Raw genomic sequence first — 21,265 nt, 5'->3', positions numbered from 1 at the left:
GCTAGACAAATGTGGATATTTATCCCAGCACATCGGGCAAAGATATCTGGAGGGTGCAGTTGAAAAAAAAAGAAAGTCAAAATGGCACAGTCCCAAGGTGCAGTCGTAACTCCGTCTTTTTTTTTTAAATGCAGGTTGCATCAATTTTATTTATTCATTTGAACTATTAGATTTTTATCCAGCCTTTATTACTCTAGAGAAGTAACATAAGGCGGTGGATATATCCCGCACACCTTCCTCCTCCTCCTCTACCTCCTCCTCCTCCTTTCCCAACAATCCTGTGAGGTGGGTTGGACTGAGTGTGACTGCTCCAAAAACTATTCAGCTGGTCTTCGTGCCTAAAATGGAACTAGAACTCACCGTCTCCCAGGGATTGACCCAAAGTCACCCAGCCTGCTTTGATTGGCCACTAAACAAATGGTTGTAAGTGAAAAACTCTTCTCCCCCCCTTCCTCTCTCTTCTCTTCTCTTCTCCTCTCCTCTCCTCTCCTCTCCTCTCCTCTCCTCCTCTCCTCTCCTCTCTTCTCTTCTTTCTCTTCTCTTCTCTTCTTTTCTCTTCTCCTCTCCTCTCCTCTCCTCTCTTCTCCTCTCCTCTCCTCTCTTCTCTCCTCTCCTCTCCTCTCCTCTCCTCTCTTCTCTTCTCTTCTCCTCTCTTCTCCTCCTCTTCTCTTCTCTTCTCTTCTCTTCTCTTCTCTTCTCTTCTCTTCTCTTCTCTTCTCTTTTCTCTTCTCCTCTCCTCTCCTCTCCTCTCCTCTCCTCTCCTCTCCTCTCCTCTCCTCTCCTCTCCTCTCCTTTTCATTCTCTGAGTTTTCAAATGAACTGTCTTAACCCACTCCTGGTTTTGTTTTATAATATCTTAATTGCGAATGTGGAGTGTTTTCTTTTCATCAATGAAAATAATTTTTCTTTCTTTCTTTCTTTCTTTCTTTCTTTCTTTCTTTCTTTCTTTCTTTCTTCCTTCCTTCCTTCCTTTCTTTCTTTCTTTCTCCTCCCTTCCTCTCTCTTCTCTTCTCTTCTCCTTTTCATTCTCTTCTTAATTGTGATTGTGGAGTGTTTTCTTTTCAGCAATGAAAATAATTCTTTCTTTCTTTCTTTCTTTCTTTCTTTTTCTTTTTCTTTCTTTCCCCTCCCTTCCTCTCTCCTCTTCTCTTCTCCTTTTCATTCTCTTCTTAATTGTAATTGTGCAGTGTTTTCTTTTCAGCAATGAAAATAATTCTTTCTTTCTCTTTCTTTCTTTCTTTCTTTCTTTCTTTCTTTCTTTCTTTCTTTCTTTCTTTCTTTCTTTCTTTCCCCTCCCTTCCTCTCTCCTCTTCTCTTCTCCTTTTCATTCTCTTCTTAATTGTAATTGTGTAGTGTTTTCTTTTCAGCCATGAAAATAATTCTTTCTTTCTCTTTCTTTCTTTCTCTTCTCTCCCTCCCTCCCTCCTTCCTTCCTTCCCTTCTCTCTTCTCTGCTTTTCTTTCTCTTGACTTTTTAAATGAACCGTCTTAAGCCATTCCTGGTTTTGTTGCACAATCTTGTTCTCTGCAATGGCACCATGTTGCTTTTCAGCAATGCATGCATTCTCCATCCTCATTAAATTTCTGTAGGCAGAAGGTGTTCTTGGATTAAATAATCCAGGGGCTTCTGAATGCTCGCCAGATGTGCAAGATGATGAATTGGCCTGGCAGGTGCACCACTAATGTCTTAAATACTTGGCTGAGAAGTTCTGTGAATCTCAAGCTTTCCACTACAAGCCAGCTGCACTGCCCCCCCCAAACTTATCTCTTATTTATCTCTTCAAAACAATGCACCACCTGCTGCACAATCTTCACGCAAGGCATCTTTGCGCAGACGGAAATAAGGGGGAATTGAGGCAAACATTCTTGGGATGCTTACTAAGTCTACTAAGTAACGCTTTATAAAGCCTTAGTAAGGCCACACCTGTAATGTGGGCATCCAGTTTTCGTCACCGCATGACAAAAAAAAAAGATGTGCAGACCTTGGAAAAAGTGCAGAGAAGAGCAACTAAGATGATTAAGGGCCTGGAGACAAAAACATACGAAGAATGGCTGCGGGACTTGGGTTTGGCCAGTCTAGAGAAAAGAAGAAATAGGGGGGACATGATAGCAATCTTCCAGTATTTGAGGGGCTACCACAAAGAAGAGGGGGGTCCACTTCCAAAGCGCCCGAAGGCAGGACAAGAAGCAACGGATGGAAACTAATCCAGGAGAGAAGCAACCTGGAATTAAGGAGAAACTTCCTAACAGTGAGGACGATTAACCGGTGCAACAGCTGGCCACCAGAAGTTGTGGGTGTTTTTACGAAGAGACTGGACAGCCCCTCGTCTGGAATGGCACAGCAGTGATGGCGAACCGAGTGCCCAAACAGCAACCCATTGGGCGTGGCTGCGGTGGCAACGGCAGACTGGGTGGGACTAAAAAGTTCAATCAATTCCAACTTGGCGAGATCTTTTTTTTTCCCGTGAGAAGTTGAAATTGATTGATTGATTGATTGAACCTTTTCTCCTTTTTTGCACACGGCGGCAGAGGCCTAAAGTGAAAAGGTTTTATAAAACCCAGCTGAAGGTCTACGACTGGGGCGACGGCGCCCGTGCGCCCACAGGGCGGGCTCTGCGTGCCACCTGTGTTACGCGTGCCATAGGTTCGCCACCATGGGCATAGGATCTCCTGCTTGAGCAGGGGGCTGGACTAGAAGACCTCCAAGGTCCCTCCCAGCTCTGTTCTCCTTCTGATTCTAGAATGATCAATTCGCTCTCACTTTGAGCGCGGTTACTGCCGAACGCTGAGGCAGGAAGCCGAGCGCTGATGGGGTCTCCTGCTCATGAAATCTTACACCAGGTTGAAAGGCCGGCACACAGTTAGCGAGAACCGTTTCTCCACGCTGGAGGTTTGTGGACAAACGGCGGAGAAGGGGAAGCTTTTATTTTTCCACCATCTTCCCAAGAGAAAGAGATGGGGGGAAAAAAGAGCAGCGGAGAAGAAACGTTTTTATGGAAATCGGCAGGAGAGCAACCCGTCCGGTCCTAGACAGCGAAATACAAGGTAGTCCTCGACTTACAACCGCAACCCAGACCAAGGTTTCTCTCGCTAAGCGAGACAGTTGTTAAGTGAGTTTTGCCCCATGTTACCACCTTTCTTGCCACCGTCGTTAACCTCTGTGCTTTGTGAAGTCAGTGGTGAATAGAATCTGGCTTCCCCATCAACTTTGCTCGTGGGAACGTCGCCTGGACTACTGCAATGCTCTTTACATGGGGCTTCCCTTGAAGACCACTCGGAGGCTCCAACTGGTACAGAATGCGGCCGCGAGAGTTGTCTTGGGAGTTTCCCGGTACTCCCATGTTACACCTTTGCTCCGCGAGCTGCATTGGTTACCAGTTGTCTTCCGGGTGAGGTTCAAGGTTTTGGTTATGATCTTCAAGTCCTTACATGGCATGGGTCCGGGGTACCTCGAGGACCACCTGCTGCCGGCGTCAACTTCCCTCCGCCCAGTACGTGCCCACAGAGAGGGCCTCCTCAGGGTGCCTCCGGTCAGGGAATGTCGACTGGTGGCCCCCAGGGGGAGGGCCTTCTCTGTGGGCGCTCCGGCGTTATGGAACCAACTGCCGGTTGAGCTCCGGATGGCATCGGACCTTCGCTCCTTCCGGCGCGGCCTGAAGACCCACTTGTTTGAACTAGCTGGTCTGGCCTGATGGGGGACGTAAGGGTTTTTTAATGGGTTTTTTATTGTTATTGTATTTTTAATTGGGCACTTGTTTCATTCCTTTTTAATTTTTGTACTTGCTATTTATATATGCCCTGTTCACCGCCCTGAGTCCTTCGGGAGAAGGGCGGTATACAAATTTAATAAAAGTAAAGTAAAGTAAAGTAAAAGGGGATCACGTGACCCCAGGACGCTGCCACCATCGTAAATACAAGCCGGGGTTGCCGAGCGTCTGAATTTTGAGCACGTGACCCTGGGGGATGCTGCAGGGGTCATACGTTACTTGAAGGATCCTTCCAGCCCTGATGACGTGACCTAGTTGGGTCATGGAACGTCTGCAAGGAAACCACCCAGCTCAGAGTGCCCCCCCCCCAAGGACCCCTTCAGACTGAAAAGTGTAAAAAAACAACTTGGGGCCACCTCGGGAAGAGGCGATGGGTTGCCCTGAGGAGATCTGAGAGGACAACTCCCCTCAGCCCAAACGGATGGTCCCAAGTCACTCTTTTCAGTGCCGTCGTATTTCAAGCGGTCACGAAACGAACTGCTGTTACGTCGGGGACGGCCTGTATTGTCGTTAATTGTTCCCCCACTTCCCTTCGGCCCGACGTTCTCCATCGCACCGCCGCCGTCTTTCGCTTGGATTTCAAACCAGGGAGGGATATTTTTAACTCTCCTCGCCTTCCACCACGTCGACTGCCGTTCCCGGGATGCATCCCGCCGTTTCCCCAGTGCCGAGTAAGGAGATATTCCGCCCCAAGCAAGGAAAGGATGATTAAATCCTCTCCCGGCTGACTTCCCAGCCATTCAGCTGGTGGACAGGAAGACAAACGGAAATCAATCAGAAAAGCGGTAAAAAAAATCAAACGAGGACGCCGATAGGCTTTGCACCATCCTTCGGGCGGATCCGTTGAGGGGAGACTCCTGGCTGCTTCCTCTGTACTGACTAATATTATTAAGAAATATTAATTAGTTAATTAAACACGGGGGGGAGGAGGAAGAGCAGATTTCAGGTTCGCCAAGGGTCTGGATCACGAGAATCAAACGACAAACACACAGCCTGCGTTTACAGGTTAGGTCCTCGACGTAAGAACAGTTCGTTTAGCGACCGTTCGAAACATGACGGCACTGAGAAAAGGGACATCTGACTGTTTTTCACACTTAACGACCGTTGCAACATCCCCCCAGGTTCACGCGATAAATACATGGCAAACCAGCTCGTCTACAAATTTCTCACTTAGCAACGTAAATTTTGGGCTCCATTGCGGTTGTAAGTTGAGGACTACCTTTAGTATTATCCGGGCTGGCTTAATGTTGGGAGTTAATCCCTTCCTTTCCTGCCCAATCGAAAGTTGACTTGACCTGACATAACTTCCCCATCACAAGACCCATCACAAGGCTCTCTCTGGCTGACTTTGGGCCAATCACTGGGAGACGGTGAGTTCTAGTACCGCCTTAGACATGAAAGCCAGTTGGGTGGCCAATTACCAGGAGACAGTGAGTTCTAGTCCCACCCTAAGCATGAAAGCCAGTTGGGTGACTATGGGCCAATCACCGGGAGACGGTGAGTTCTAGTCCCACCCTAGGCCTGAATACCAGTTGGGTGACTTTGGGCCAGTCACCGGGAGACGGTGAGTTCTAGTCCCACCCTAGACACAAAAGCCAGTTGGGTGACTTTGGGCCAATCACTGGGAGACAGTGAGTTCTAGTCCCACCCTAGGCATGAAAGCCAGTTGGGTGACTTTGGGACAATCACTGGGAGATGGTGAGTTCTAGTTCCACCCTAGGCACAAAATGCTGCTTGGGGGGGGGGGCGAAAGCCCTAATAAGCAGGCATATACATAGAATGAAGGCTATTGCTAAGCACATTGATTTGTGCTTCTTAGATTGTAAGCCGCCCTGAGTCTTCGGAGAAGGGCGGGATATAAATGGGATTAAAATAAAAAAAAAAAAAATAAATAAAAAAAAAGCCAGTTGGGTGACTTTGGGCCAATCACCAGGAGCCAGTGAGTTCTAGTCCCACCCTAGGCACAAAAGCCAGTTGGGTGACTTTGGGCCAATCCCCGGGAGACCATGAGTTCTAGTCCCACCCTAGGCCTGAATGCCAGTTGCATGACTTTGGGCCAATCACCAGGAGACGGTGAGTTCTAGTCCCACCCTAGGCCTGAATGCCAGTTGCGTGACTTTGGACCAATCACGGGGTTGTTGAGGGGAAAAGAGAAAGAAGAAGAAGTGTTGGATACGTTCACAGCCTCGGGTTATTTGCAAAAAAAAAAAAAGAACAAAGGTGGGAAAGAAATAATTAGATACATAAATAAATAAATATTTTTTTTAAAAAAAACCTGCAAGCCCCGGCCCGTTCCTCCTAGGGCAGGCATTGAGAAAGCCACTCCATCATCCCCACCCCCACCCCTTTTCCTCCCGAGACAGCCAGATGTGCAAAGGCCTAATGAAGGCAGGCCAGGTGAGGGGGGCACAGCATGGAGGTTGCCTCTTTCTCCCCCCACCCGCCCAATCGAGCACGAAGCCCATTGCAATGCCTGAAAAGCTGTCGCTCTCCCCCACAGCCGGAGCCGCGGGAGCTGGAGATGAGTAATTATGTTCCACAGTTATTAAATGTTTCCTTGCAGGCCAATTTAGCAGCTAATCTTTGTGAAATGCTTAGCGGATCCCCCAGCAGCGGAGCCAGAAACAGGCCATTAAGTCAGGATTCGCTACAGTGGCTGGACGGTCGTGTCCGAGAGATGCAATTTGCAAGTCTCTCTTGGTGCTTGGCTTGTAATGACCAGTGCTTACCTAGACACACTGGTAGACACACAAACACACACACACACACACACACACACACAGAAACAACCCCCACCTGGTGCTGCAGTCACCCTGGACCACAGAAGCCACCACATTGCCGATCTTAGAGGGAGGTGTCGCCTTTGCGTCACATAACAGGGCAACAACTTCCCAGGAGTACAAGCAGCACTCAACTTACAACAGTTCATTTAAGGACCGTTCAAACTTACAACTAGCAGCGAAAAAAGGGACTTGGCCAATAAAGGAGAAGTTCAGAAACAAAGGAGGAGGAGGAGGAGGAGGAGGAGGAGGAGGAGGAGGAGGAGGAAAAAAGGGACATGACTGTGGGGTCCTTGGTGCTCTCTGAGCTTGGTTGTTTTCCTGCAGATGTTTCATTACCCAACTAGGGAACATCAGCAGTACTAGAAGGGAGGGGGGTTTGCAGAGTGGGGAGGGGGAGGAGAAGGAGAAGGAGGAGAGAAAAAGGGAAATGACTGTAGGGTCCTGGGTGCTCTCCGAGGCGGCTGTTCCCTTGCAGACGTTGCACGACCCCAAAGGGTAACGCCATCAGTGCTAGAAGGGAGTGGGCGTGGAAGAGGAGGACTGTGGGGTCCTTGGCGCTCACTGAGTGTGGCTCTTTTCTTGCTGATGTTTCATTACCCAACTAGCACTTGAAGGGGGGGAGGAGGAGGAGGAGGAGGAGGAGATGATGATCTCTGGGTACTCTTTAACCTTGGTGTTTTTTTGCAGACATTTCATTACCGAACTAGGAAACATCATCAGTGCTAAAAAGAATGAGGTTTGCAAGGAGGAGGAGGAGGAGGAGGAGGAGGAGGAGGAGGAGGAGGAGGAGGAGGAGGTGATGATCTCCGGGTATTCTTTAACCTTGGTGTTTTTTGGCAGACATTTCATTACCCAACTAGGAAACATCATCAGTGCTAAAAAGAATGAGGTTTGCGAGGAGGAGGAGGAGGAGGAGGAGGAGGAGGAGGAGGAGGAGGAGGAGGAGGAGGAGGAGGAGATGATGATCTCTGGGTACTCTTTAACCTTGGTGTTTTCTTGCAGACATTTCATTACCCAACTAGGAAACATCATCAGTGCTAAAAAGAATGAGGTTTGCAAGGAGGAGGAGGAGGAGGAGGAGGAGGAGGAGGAGGAGGAGGAGGAGGAGGAGGAGGAGGAGATGATGATCTCTGGGTACTCTTTAACCTTGGTGTTTTCTTGCAGACATTTCATTACCCAACTAGGTAACAACATCAGTGCTAAAAAGAATGAGGTTTGCAAGGAGGAGGAGGAGGAGGAGGAGGAGGAGGAGGTGATGATCTCCGGGTACTCTTTAACCTTGGTGTTTTCTTGCAGACATTTCATTACCCAACTAGGTAACAACATCAGTGCTAAAAAGAATGAGGTTTGCAAGGAGGAGGAGGAAAAAATGGAAAAGGCTGTGGGGTCCTCGGTACTCTCTGAGATGCTTGTTTTCTTGCAGACATTTCATTATCAGCAGCGCTAGAAGGGATGAGGTTTGCAGAGGAAGCAGGAGGAGGAGGAGGAGGAGGAGGAGGACTTTGCTGGTCAGAAGGTCGCAAAAGGGGAATCACGTCTCTCTCTCTCTCTCTCTCTCTCACACACACACACACACACACACACGGGACACTGCGATCATCGTAAATATCATCGTAAATACGAGTCGGGGTTGCCGAGCCTCTGAATTTTGAGCACGTGACCCTGGGGGATGCTGCAGGGGTCATACGTTACTTGAGGGATCCTTCTAGCCGTGACGACACGTGACCTAGTCGGGTCATGGAACGTCTGCAAGGAAACCACCCAGCTCAGAGTGCCCCCCCCCCAAAGGACCCCTTCAGATTGAAAAGTGTATAAAAAAAAACCAACTTGAGGCCACCTCGGGAAGAGGCGATGGGTTGCCCTGAGGAGATCTGAGGAGATCTGAGTAGATCTGAGAGGACAACTCCCCTCAGCCCCGAACGGACGGTGTAAATCAGACGGACATCTGGAGTTCATTATTTGGAAGCCAGGCTGCCTGACGGAGGCTCCTCCTCTTCAAAAGCTAAATATTTTGCAAGAGCAAAATATGGGAGACGCTCCAGCCAGGGGCTTTTTTCCTAGAAAAAAGGATGTTGGCTGAGGTAAGAATTTGGGGTGGCTTCAACAAGTGAGGTTTTGGCTTTCAACGCCCGCCTCTCTCTTCGGCAAAGGAGCTTTGTTGAGCTAGAACAGGGGTCTTCACACTTGGCAACTTTAAGACTGGCGGACTTCAACTCCCAGAATTCCTCAGCCAGCCAGGGGCTGGCTGAGGAATTCTGGGAGTTGAAGTCCGCCAGTCTTAAAGTTGCCAAGTTTGAAGACCCCTAAGCTAGAATCTCCACTGGCTCAAGATGATCACCTACCACATTTTAAACCTGACCTTAACCCACTTGTCGTTCTAGGCGAACGACGTGAAGACTCGCTTGGAGAGAATCAGAACCAAGTCGTCCTCGACTTACGACCGTTCGTTTAGGGACCCAAAGTGACAACAGCACTGAAAAAGTGACTTACGAGCTTTTTCACCCAAGCAGGGCAGCCTTAAGTCCCGCTTTATAAAGCCTCACTAAGGCCATGCCTGGAGTACGGCATCCAGTTTTGGTCACCACACTACAAAAAAAAAAAGAAAGATGTGGAGACTTTGGGGGAAAAGTGCAGAGAAGAGCAACTAAGATGATCCAAGGCCTGGAGACTAAAACGTATTGGAGGAATTGGGTATGGCTAGTCTGGAGACAGGAAGGACTAGGGGGGACATGATAGCAGTCTTCCGGTATTTGAGGGGCTGCCCCAAAGAAGAGGAGGGGGTCAACATACCTTCCAAAGCCCCAGAAGGCAGGAAAAGAAGCAACGGATGGAAAATGGCCGAGAGAAGCAACCTGGAATTAAGGAGAAACTACCTGACAGTGAGGACAATTAACCAGTGGAACAGCTTGCCACCAGAGGTTGTGGGTGCTCCAACACTGGAGGTTTTTAGAAGAGACTGGACAGCCACTTGTCTGGAATGGTGTAGGGTCTCCTGCTTGAGCAGGGGGCTGGACTAGAAGACCTCTAAGGTCCCTTCCAGCTCTATTCTGATTCTGATCCTGTGGCAAGAAAGGTTGTAAAATTGAGGCAAAACGTACTTAACTGTCTGGCTTAGCAACAGCGATTTTGGGCTCAGATGTGGTCGTAAGTCAAGGACTATTAGTCTAATACTAATAAATAATTATACAAGATAGATAATAATAATAATAATAATAATAATAATAATAATAATAATAATAATAATAATAATAATAATAATAATAATAATAATAATAATAATAATAATAATAATAATAATAAGAAGAAGAAGAAGAAGAAGAAGAAGAAGAAGAAGAAGTTGGAAGGGACCTTGGAGGTCATCTAGTCCAACCCCCTGCTAAGGCAGGAAACCTTATACCATTTCAGACAAAATGGCTGTCCAGTCTCTTCTTAAAAACTTCCAGTGTTGGAGCATTCACAGCTTCTGGAGGCAGGTTGTTCCACTGGTTAATTGTTCTCACTGTCAGGAAATTTCTCCTTAGTTCTAGGTTGCTTCTCTCCTAGATAGATAGATAGATAGATAGATAGATAGATAGATAGATAGATAGATAGATAGACAGACAGAGATATAGATACAGATAGATAGATATAGATATAGAGATATAGATAGATATAGATAGATACAGATAGATAGATATAGATATAAGATAGATATAGATAGATGATAGATGATAGAAATAGACGATAGATATTAGATAGATAGATAGATAGATAGATAGATAGATAGATAGATAGATAGATAGATAGATAGATAGATAGATAGATAGATAGATAGATAGATACAGTGCTTTTTTTGTAAGAAAAAAGGTGCCGGAACTCACACCTTGTTAATCTTTTATTAAAATAATTATATATTCAGTTCTTAGCAGGACCAGTGGTTGAGAATTAGGTTGTTTTTTTTTAAAAAATGGGGGGGTCACACTTTTACACTAAAAATTAAAAAAAGATTTTCAATTCACCGACGATTTTTTAAAATAAATTATTATTTGCCTATCGCACGTAGCCAATCACTGTACACACACACCCACACACGCCAGTTGTGTAACAAAACATAACAGTCACCACCCACAGTAAGCACTCAGTGCACGACCACATGACCAATCACAAGCTGAGCAGCGCCATCACAACCAGCGCGGACGAAGTTTGCATGCCTCGGCCTCGACACACAAGCAGCCAGCACGCACCATTTTAACAATTTCGCTGCCAACCTTCTACGCTGGACAGGGTGATTCAAGTCCATGTGGACCAAACATCAAATTTTCAAAAGTTACTTTTAAAACTTGGAAAATCCATCAAAAAAAGCTGCCGAACTCCATTCCGGTGTGTTCTATGACAAAAGAAGCACTGGATAGATAGATATGGATAGATGGTAGAGATAGATGATACAGATAGATAGATAGATAGATAGATAGATAGATAGATAGATAGATAGATAGATAGATAGATAGATAGATAGATAGATAGATAGATAGATAGATAGACACAAATAAAACTAATACACTGGTGGGTGATGGGATCACTTTGTTCCACTTGATCAGCAAGTATGTCTCAGCCTTAGCAACTTCAAAAGGAGTGGACTTCAACTCCCAGAATTCCCCAGCCAAGCATGCTATTTCTGCCTCAGCTGCAAAGGCTGCTGGGAAAATATTCACACCTCCCACTTCAAGTGAGAGAGGATTTCGGAAGGGCGGCGGGGGGGGGGGAATTGTCAAAAAGTGGAGGACTGGAAACATGTGGTGTAATTCCAACGACTTTCTGACTCTCTGCCTAACTAATTTTATTTCATTTTTTTATTTTGACCGATGAAGCTACTCGGATGAGTAACGAAACGTCTCAGATTAACAAGCCTTGGTCCAGTTGCCATGATTTAACCTTTTTTAAAGATACTTTTGGCCTGGATGATTGAGTTCTTCGTTGACATATTGCAAGACATTTTGGGGAGAAACCCCTGCAAGTTGGTTTGGCAAGAGTTGGTACTTTCCAACGACTGATTCTCTGCCTATTTTTTTTTTAATAAATTTTGACTGATGCAGTTACTTCAAACGTCTCGGATTTACCAAACCTTGGCCCAGCTTTTAGGTACATATTGTAATGGAAGCTCCAGCCCTTTTCAATATGCATCGCAAAAGGGCGGAGCTTCTCTGGCCTCACTGTAGCAGCCATCTTGACTTTTTTGGCCACTTTCCCTGTGGAGGAAGCGTGCCTGGCTGAGGAATTCTGGGAGTTGAAGTCCACAAGTCATAAAAGGGCCACGTTTGAAGACCCCTGATTAAAACAATGTTTGTCAACCTCAGCCACTTTAAGAGGCATGGACTAGATGCTATAGCATAGCTAGATGGGGAATTCTGGGACCCGCAGTCCACAAATGCTGCTTGGGGAATTCTGGGAGTTGAAGTCTACTGGTCTTAAAATGGCTGAGGTTTGAAAAACACCGCGCTAAAAATGCTTCGTAATAAATACAGAGAAAGCAGAACAGACGTAAAAAAAAGAGAGAGACTGGACAGCCATTTGTCTGAAATGGTATAGGGTTTCCCGCCTGAGCAGGTGGCTGGACTAGATGACCTCCAAGGTCCCTTCCAACTTCTTCTTCTTCTTCTTCTTCTTCTTCTTCTTCTTCTTCTTCTTCTTCTTATTATTATTATTATTATTATTATTATTATTATTATTATTATTATTATTGGGGGCAATAAGCTGACTTTGTAATAATGCCGCTTGGGGGTGTGTGTGAAAGCCCTAACAAGCAGGCATATACATAGAATGAAGGCTACTGCTAAGCTTGTAAGCCGCCCTGAGTCTTCGGAGAAGGGCGGGATATAAATGTAATAAAAATAAAAAATAAAATAAATTATTATTATTATTATTATGCCTTGCGTACAGTCACCCATGCACTTGTGACCTCTCGTCTTGACTACTGCAACGCTCTTTACATGGGGCTGCCCTTGAGAACCACTCGGAAGCTTCAGCTGGTACAGAGTGCAGCTGCACGAACGCTTTTGGGGGTTTCCCGATACTCCCATATTACACCTCTGCTCCGTGAGCTGCACTGGCTTCCAGTTGCCTTCCGGGTGAAATTCAAGGTGCTAGTGATGACATACAAAGCCCTACATGGCGTGGGTCCGGATTACCTACGGGAGCACCTACTGCCAGCGTCAACACCCCTCCGTCCTGTGCGCTCCCACAGAGAGGGCCTCCTCAGGGTGCCACCGGTCAGAGAATGCCGGCTGGTGACCCCCAGGGGGAGGGCGTTCTCGGTGGGTGCGCCAATCCTCTGGAACCGCTTACCAGCCGAAATCCGGATGGCCCCCGACCTTCGCTCCTTCCGGCGTGATCTAAAAACCTATCTATTCCAGCAAGCCGGCCTGGCCTGATAGATTTGGGGTTTTATTTGTTTTATTGTTACTTTATTGTATACTTACTTTGCACTGTACACCGCCCTGAGTCCTCCGGGAGAAGGGCGGTATATAAAACAAAATAATAATAATAATAATAATAATAATAATAATAATAATAATAATAATAATAATAATAATAATAATAATAATAATAAAAACAAATTGGGAACGGCAACAGCTGCCAGATTTAATTTATTTCAGCAGCAAATCAGCTTAGAGGCCGACAACTTATCTGAATTAAAACGCCTTTGTTTGGCCCTGGAGAAGCAAGCCAGGGCCCACCTTTGCAAAAAACTCTCTGTTAAGGAAAGGTTTTTTTTTTAACTTTTTGACCCGTTGAGTGGGTGCGCCGCACTGTCTCTTGGTGCGCTTAAATGAGGACAGCCTAAATTGTCACACACACACACACACACACACACCCTTCACGCCACATCTTGGCAAATGTACAAAGCTGCCGGGAGCAGGATGCGTATGTGTGGATGTATGTTTGCCTGTTTGGAATTGCTTGCTGTCGCCACATCGCTGGAGCCCTTAGAAATGGTCGCTGCTTCAAATCACCTTTTTCAATGTGAGAAGATGCAGCATGTGTAACACTTAGATGGAGCAGGAAGCACCGATTCCCAAACCTCCAGAGATGGGGGTTTAGGTGCATTCCTCCCCCCAATTTTCTCTCTTACAGACTGGAAACACCCATTTCTGTTTTTTAAACCATAGTTTCATTCCATACAGCACTAACCTTGTGAACTCCCAGGCTTCCTCCTTCCGTTATATATTCAAGATGGACAGTATTTAATATTTGTTATGAATGTGTAGGGGTGTCAGCATACACATATGTTATATATAGTCTGTTTAGGTGTGTGTCATGTATGTGTTTCACTTGGAGAGCGTGCAGCTAAATTTCACTTTTGATGTGTGCCGTTGTGCCCACAGTAAAATGAAAATGACAATAAAGGTTATTTTATCTTATCTTATCTTATCTTATCTTATCTTATCTTATCTTATCTTATCTTATCTTATCTTATCTTATCTTACCTTACCTTACCTTATCATCTCATCTCATCTTACCTTATACCAGGCACTGTTTTCCATTCTGATGAAACTCCATTAAATCAAAGTTATCTCAAGGTCAATTAGGGAAGAATTCAGGATCAGAAATAGCAGTTAGGCCTTTCCGTTCTCTACTAGCTTTGCCTGAAGGCAGGAGAAGAAGCAACGGATGGAAACTCATCAAGGAGAGAAGCAACCTAGAACTAAGGAGAAATTTCCAGATAGTGAGGACAAATTAATCAGTGGAACAACCTGCCTCCAGAAGTTGCAAATGCTGCAACACTGGAAGTTTTTAACAAAAGACTGGACAACCATTTGTCTGAAATGGAGGAGGAGGAGGAGGAGGAGGAGGAGGAGGAGGAGGAGAACTGTGGGGTCCTTGGTGCTCTCTGAGCTTGGTTGTATTCTTGCAGACATTTCATTATCCACTTAGGTAACTTTATCAGTGCTAGGAGGGAATGAGGTTTGGGTGGTGCTTAGCCACAGAAATTTTGGGCTCGAGCTGAAGACTACGTGTGGTCAGAAGTGTGGAGTCCTTGGTGCTCTCTGAGCTTGGGTGGGTTTCTTTGCAGACATTTCCCGACCCAACTAGGTACCTTCATCAGTGCACTGGTAATGAAACATCTGCAAGAAAACCCATCATGTTCAGGTGATGTTAACTTTTGTTACAAACACAAAGCTGCCACCTCCCATTGCGGGTCAGAGGCTTCCAATCACACCCATTCCTTCCACACAAGAGTGTGGGAAGAAGGGGATGCCCAGTGCGTTACTTGCAAAGGAACAATATGCAGCCCTTTAACAGAATTGGAAGGGACCTTGGAGGTCATCTAGTCCAACCCCCTGCTCAGGCAGGGAACCCTATACCATTTCAGACAAATGGCTGTCCAGTCTCTTCTTAAAAACTTGGAGGCAAGTAGTTCCACTGATTAATTGTTCTAACTGTCAGGAAGTTTCTTCTTAGTTCTAGGTTGCTTCTCTCCTTGGTTAGTTTCTATCTGTTGCTTCTTGTTCTGCCTTCAGGTGGTTTGGAGAATAGCTTGACTCCCTCTTCTTTGGGGGCAGCCCCTGAGATATTGGAAGACTGCTATCCTGACCCCCCTCGTCCTTCTCTTCATTAAACCAGACATACCCAATTCCAGCAACCGTTCCTTATATGTTTTAGCCTCCAGTCCCCTGATCCTCTTGGTTCGTCTTCTCTGCACTCTTTCCAGAGTCTCAGCATCTTTTTTTGCATCGTGGTGACCACAACTGGATGCAGGATTCCAGGTGTGGCCCTTACCAAGGCCTTGTAAAGCGGTATTAACACTTCACGTGATCTCGATTCTATTAATTCTCTGTTAATCCCTCTCTTACTTGTTGCTGTCCCGGTATTGATAGCTGTAGCAGCCTTGCGGCATCCCAGTCTCCTTGTCCAAAGTAAATGAGAGTTTCATCTGCAGGAGGGAGAGAAGGGAAGGAAGGAAAAAGAGAGAGAGAGAGAGAGAGAGAGAGGGAGGGAGGGAGGGAGAAGAAGAAGAAGAAAAAGAAGAAAAAAATCATTTAGGCAATGCTCTCCAGGATACCAGCCGCAGCAGCAGCAGTAACCGGGAAAAGCTGATGGGAGCAACCAGCTTCCCCCAAAAATGACACGCAACCATCAAAGGCTGGAATATCAACCCGCTTTCCAAACCTCAAGAACGAATCACATGGCCTGTAGGGAAAAAAGGCTAGTTTTTTCCACTCTTTTTTGTTAAGAGAAAGTGTTTGTGGTTCTTCTCAAATGGCACAGGTCAGGACCGTTTCCCCCTACAGTCATACACACACACACACACACACACAGACACACACACACAGACACACAGACACAGACACACACACAAACGCACGCTGCAATCTCACCACCCACACATCAATGCTGCCCTAGATGAATGAACCGAGTTCCCTGCCTTACAACTGCGGATGGAAAGCAAGGTTCAGCCCTGAAGATCTAGTAAAGGCTAGTAAAGGCTTAGTAGAGATAAAAACCTATGAGGAATGATTGGAGGAACTGGCTCCTCCGTTTTCTGATAATTAGACATTGTCTAGTAGAAAGAAAGAAAGAAAGAAAGAAAGAAAGAAAGAAAGAAAGAAAGAAAGAAAGAAAGAAAGAAAGAAAGAAAGAAAGAAAGAAAGAAAGAAAGAAAGAAAGAAAGAAAGAAAGAAAGAAAGAAAGAAAGAAAGAAAGAGAGGGGGGAGGGAGGGAGGGAGGGAGGGAGGAGAAGGAAGAAAGGGAGGGAGGGAGAAAGAGGGAGAAAGAGGGAGAAAGAAAGAAAGAAAGAAAGAAAGAAAGAAAGAAAGAAAGAAAGAAAGAAAGAAAGAAAGAAAGAAAGAAAGAAAGAAAGAAAGAAAGAAGGCCCTGTGAATTGGGAAAGACAGGCTAGAGAAAAGAAGGACGAGGGGGGTCAGGATAGCAGTCTTCCAATATTTCAGGGGCTGCCACAAAGAAGAGGGAGTCAAGATATTCTCCAGAGCACCTGAAAGCAGGACGAGAAGCAATGGAGGGAAACTAATCAAGGAGAGAAGCAACCTAGAACTAAGGAGAAACTTCCTGACGGTGAGAACAATTAATCAACGGAACAAAGATGCCTCCAGAAGTTGTGGGTGCTCCCATCACTGGAGATTTTTAAGAAAAAAAAAATACAAAAACAAAACTGGCCATTTGTCTGAAATGCTGTAGGGTCTCCTGCTTGAGCAGGGGGTTGGACTAGATGACCTCCAAGGTCCCCTTACAATCCTGTTATACGGTTATTTTTAAGCTCTTCCCGGGAGCCCCTTCTGGCAAATTTCTGGAGAGGAGGAGAAGAAGAGAAGGCCAAGGATGGAAAGGAAAGGTGAAAAACGTCTTAATTTGGCGTGGAGTCACCCAAATTAGGGGGGGGGGTGTTTGGTTTTTGTTTTTTAACAATGACTCAGCAGTGGGCTAAATTTGAGTTGGAGGAGAGGAAAAAAATAACCTGAAATGAGAGAGAGAGAGAGAGAGAGAGAGAGAGAGAGAGAAGAGAGAGAGAGAGAGAGAGAGAGAGAGAGAGAGAGAGAGAGAGAGAGAGAGAGAGAGAGAGAGAGAGAGAGAGAGAGAGAGAGAGAGAGAAGAGAGAGAGAGAGAGAGAGAGAGAGAGAGAGAGAGAGAGAGAGAGAGAGAGAGAGAGAGAGAAGTCAAGAATAGCGGCTTGAGAGATAGGAGATGAATTATTTGCTGGAAATTGGCAAAGTGGGTGTCGATTGCAACGTTGTGCAACAGAGGTTCACTTAAGGAAGGGGGGAAATCAGTCGGCCTGGCGATTAAAAAAAGAAAAAAAAAGAGAAATTCAATGCAGGCAATCCTTGACTTCTGACCACAGCTGAGCCCTACGTTTACGTTGCTAAGTGAGACATTTCTGAAGTGAGTTTGGCCCTCATTTTATGACCTTTCTTGCCCCCCCCGGTGCTTAAATGAATCACTGCAGTTGTTCAGTTAGTGACACGGTCGTTAAGGGAATCTGGCTTCCCCCAGATGTCTTTGCTCGGCGGAAAGTCGCAAAAAGAGAAACGCGTGAGCCGGGACACTGCAAATGTCATAAATAGGAGTCAGTTGCCAAGTGTCTGAATTTTGATCAGGTGACCCTGGGGGGGGGACGCTGCAAGGGTGAAAAAAAGTCCTACGTCATTTTTTGCCCCCCCCCCCAGTGCCGTTGTAATTTCGGTCATTAAATGAAGTGTTGTTAAGTCGAGGACTGCCTGTAGAACGCCACTGGCTTTTTTACTCACTATATGCTAATTCAGAATAACAAGAGGTGGAAGGGACCTTCTAGAGGTCTTCTAGTCCAACCCCCTGCTCAGGCAGGAAACCCCTATACCAGTGATGGGGTGAACCACTTCCAGACGGAGTGCCCAAACTACAACCCCAAACCCACTGATGTATCGTCGGGTGCCGGGTGGGCGTGGCCCATTGGTGGGCGTGGCTGCAGTGGGCGGGACTAAAAAGTTCAATCAATCAATTCCAACTTGGCGAGATCTTTATTTTTTCTGCGAGAAGTTTAAATTATTATTTTTTTATTTATTTATTTATTTTATTTTAATTCCATTTATATCCCGCCCTTCTCCGAAGACTCAGGGCGGCTTACAAGCTTAGCAGTAGCCTTCATTCTATGTATATGCCTGCTTGTTAGGGCTTTCACACACCCTCCAAGCGGCATTATTACAAAGTCAGCTTAATTGCCCCCAACAATCTGGGTCCTCATTTTACCTACCTGGGAAGGACGGAAGGCTGAGTCAACCTTGAGCCTGGTGGGACTCGAACCTGCACTAATTGCAGGCAGCTGGTGATTGATTGAACCATTTATTTATTTTTTTTGCACACGGCAGCAGAGGCCTAAAGCAAAATTTAGGTTTTATAAAACCCAGCTTGAAGGCCCAGGACTGGGGCGACGGTGGACGTGCCCACAGAGAGGGCTCTGCGTGCCACCTGTGGCACACGTGCCATAGGTTCGCCACCACAGCCCTATGCCATTCCAGACAAATGGCTGCCCAGTCTCTTCTTAAAAAACCTCCAGTGTTGGAGCATTCCCAAGTTCCGGTGGCAGGTTGTTCCACGGATTAATTGTTCTCGCCGTCAGGAAATTCCTCCTTCGTTCCAGGTTGCTTCTCCCCTTGGTTAGTTTCCACCCGTTGCTTCTTGTCCTGCCTTCGGGGGCTTTGGGGAATAGGTGGAAAACACCCCCCAACCGCCTCTTCTTTGGGGCAGCCCCTCAAATACTGGAATGTCACCCCAGCCTACGTGAGTCCTTACTCAACTGCTTTACAACAGGTCCTTCTTTTCACGAGACCAGATAGAATTCGCCCAACGGCTGCAGGCAATTTGTCCCAACAACGAAACAGAGAAAATGAGAAGAAAACGTGGGAATTTTTTGGGGGGGTGGGAAAGGGGGGAGAGGGAGGAAGAGCAGCGGAGAGGAAGGCCAGATTCAACAGCCCCGGGCAAGAAAACTTTTTTCCATGCTGAATACAATCCTTCCCCCACCCGGCCGGTGAGCAGAGATCAGCCTGGAGTCCAATCCAGACCGCACATCTGCATAAAGAGCAGCGGTGATGCACTCTTCCCCTACTTTCGTGTCAAAAAGGAGAAGTGTGTACATTGGCAGCCTGGTGTGTAAAACGATGCTCTGCTGAATTCCGGACTCTTTGCCCAGCTGGGGAACATGCTCCACAACGGGATCCCGGGATGATCGGCTCCAATCAGGGATGGCAGACCCCAGGCGCACGGTTTCAGGGACGGAGGGACCAATGCAGGGAAGGGAAGGGGGGGGGGCACAAGGTTGGGAATGCTGCTCTAAAGAGGGAACGACTCCGGTGATAGGGAAGCTACGAGCAACAGAATTGGGAGGGACCCTGGAGGTCATCTAGCCCAACCCCCTACTCCAGCAGGAATCCCTACAGTATTTCAGACCAAGGGTCATCCAATCTCTTCTTAAAAACCTCCAGTGTTGGAGCACTCACAGCTTCGGGAGGCAGGTTGTTCCACTGGTTAATTGTTCTCACCGTCGGGAAATTCCTCCTTAGTTCCAGGTTGCTTCTCTCCTTGATTGGTTTCCCTCCGCTGCTTCTTGTCCTGCCTTCGGGCGCTTTGGAGAAGAGCTTGACTCCCTCTTCTTTGGGGCAGCCCCTGAGTTATTGGAAGACTGCTATCACGTCACCCCTCGTCCTTAACCGAATAACAAGAGTTGGAAGGGACCTTGGCAGTGGTGGGATTCAAAGATGTGAACAACCAGTTCTCTGTGTGGATGCCGCTTCTGGAAGTTCATTCTGGGCCTAGGCAACCAAAAATTAGTTACCGGTTCTGCCGAAGTGGTGTGAACCGGTTGAATCCCACCACTGGACTTTAGAGGCCTTCTAGTCCAACCCCCTGCTCAGGCAGGAAACCCTATACCAGGGGTAGGCAACCTTGGCTCTTTTATGACTGGTGGACTTCAACTCCCAGAATTCCTGAGCCAGCATGGCTCAGCTTGCAAACCTCTCCCTTTCCCCTCCGCATGGCTGGCTAAGGAATTCTGGGAGTTGAAGTCCACGAGTCATAAAAGAGCCAAGGTGGCCTACCCCTGACCTATACAATTTCAGGCAAATGGCTGTCCAGTCTCTTCTTAAAAACTTCCAGTGTTGGAGCACCCACAACTTCTGGTGGCAGGTTGTTCCACTGGTTAATTGTTCTAACTGTCAGGAAGTTTCTCCTTAGTTCTAGGTTGCTTCTCTCTTTGGTTAGTTTCCATCCGTTGCTTCTTGTCCTGCCTACAGGTGCTTTGGAGAATAGCTTGACTCCCTCTTCTTTGGGGCAGCCCCTGAGATAATGGAAGACTGTTATCATGTCACCCCTAATCCTTTTCATCAGTCTAGACCAGGGGTCAGCAACCTGAAACAGTGAAAGAGCCACTCGGAACCGGTTCCCTCACAAAAGGAAAAACTGGGAGCCGCAAAAAATGTGTGCGCATGCGCGTACGTGCACGCATGTGCAGAACAGGGTTTGACTGAAGAGTGGAGCCAAGGTGAGATATGCACCTACCCTGCATATTTGAATTGATTGGTTGAACTTTTTTAGTCCCACTTTTTCTTTTTTCTTTTGGACTGCACATGGCAGAGGACTGGGAGCCGCAGGAGACGGCTGAAAGAGCCGCATGCGGCTCCGGAGCCGCGGGTTGCAGACCTGTGGTCTAGACATACCCAATTCTTGAAACTGTTCTTCATAAATTTTAGCCTCTCCTTAATTCCAAGTTGCTTCTCTGCTCGATTAGTTTCCACCCGTTATTTCTTGTCCTGCCTTCAGGTACTTTGGAGAATAGGTGGACCCCCTCTTCTTTGTGGCAGCCCCTCAAACAGTGGAACACTGCTGTCGTGTCCCCCACCCTAGTTCTTTTATTCATTAGACGCGACATATCTAATTCCTGTAACCGAACTGAATAAGCTTCTGGGATGAGAAGGGGAACGTCTTCAAGGAAAAACAAGGAAGTCCCGTTGCCTCTTGGGGAAAAGAAAAAAAAAGCCTCTTTGGGACAAACCGTGAGCTGGAGGACGGAGAATCTTCTTCATGCAGATTCTTCCTATGTTCTTCGTATGTTTTAGCCTCCAGCCCACCCAATCCTCTCTGTTGCTCTCCTCTGCCTTCTTTGCGGGAGTCCCGGCGTCATTTTCATATGGCGGTGCCCCAAACTGGATGCCATCGTCCAAGCGTGGGCCTGACCCAGGCCTTATAAAGC

At 46.7% G+C, this 21,265-nt stretch overlaps 1 protein-coding gene across 1 annotated transcript in view; it reads right to left on the bottom strand.

The window, feature by feature from the left end:
- The window catches only part of DIS3L2 (DIS3 like 3'-5' exoribonuclease 2), a 214,049-nt gene that overhangs the window by 22,009 nt on the left and 170,775 nt on the right, over positions 1–21,265 (bottom strand). The window contains exon 14 of the mRNA XM_081329970.1: positions 15,381–15,460. Within this exon, the coding sequence (XP_081186096.1) occupies positions 15,381–15,460 (80 nt within the window). The remainder of the gene's footprint in view (positions 1–15,380; positions 15,461–21,265) is intronic.

The sequence above is a fragment of the Vipera berus genome (genome assembly GCF_964194415.1).
Source record: "Vipera berus genome assembly, chromosome: 5".
Taxonomy (NCBI): Eukaryota; Metazoa; Chordata; class Lepidosauria; order Squamata; family Viperidae; genus Vipera; species Vipera berus.
The sequence above is the reverse complement of the archived record's forward strand: the minus strand, read 5'-3'. Positions and strand labels throughout refer to the sequence as shown.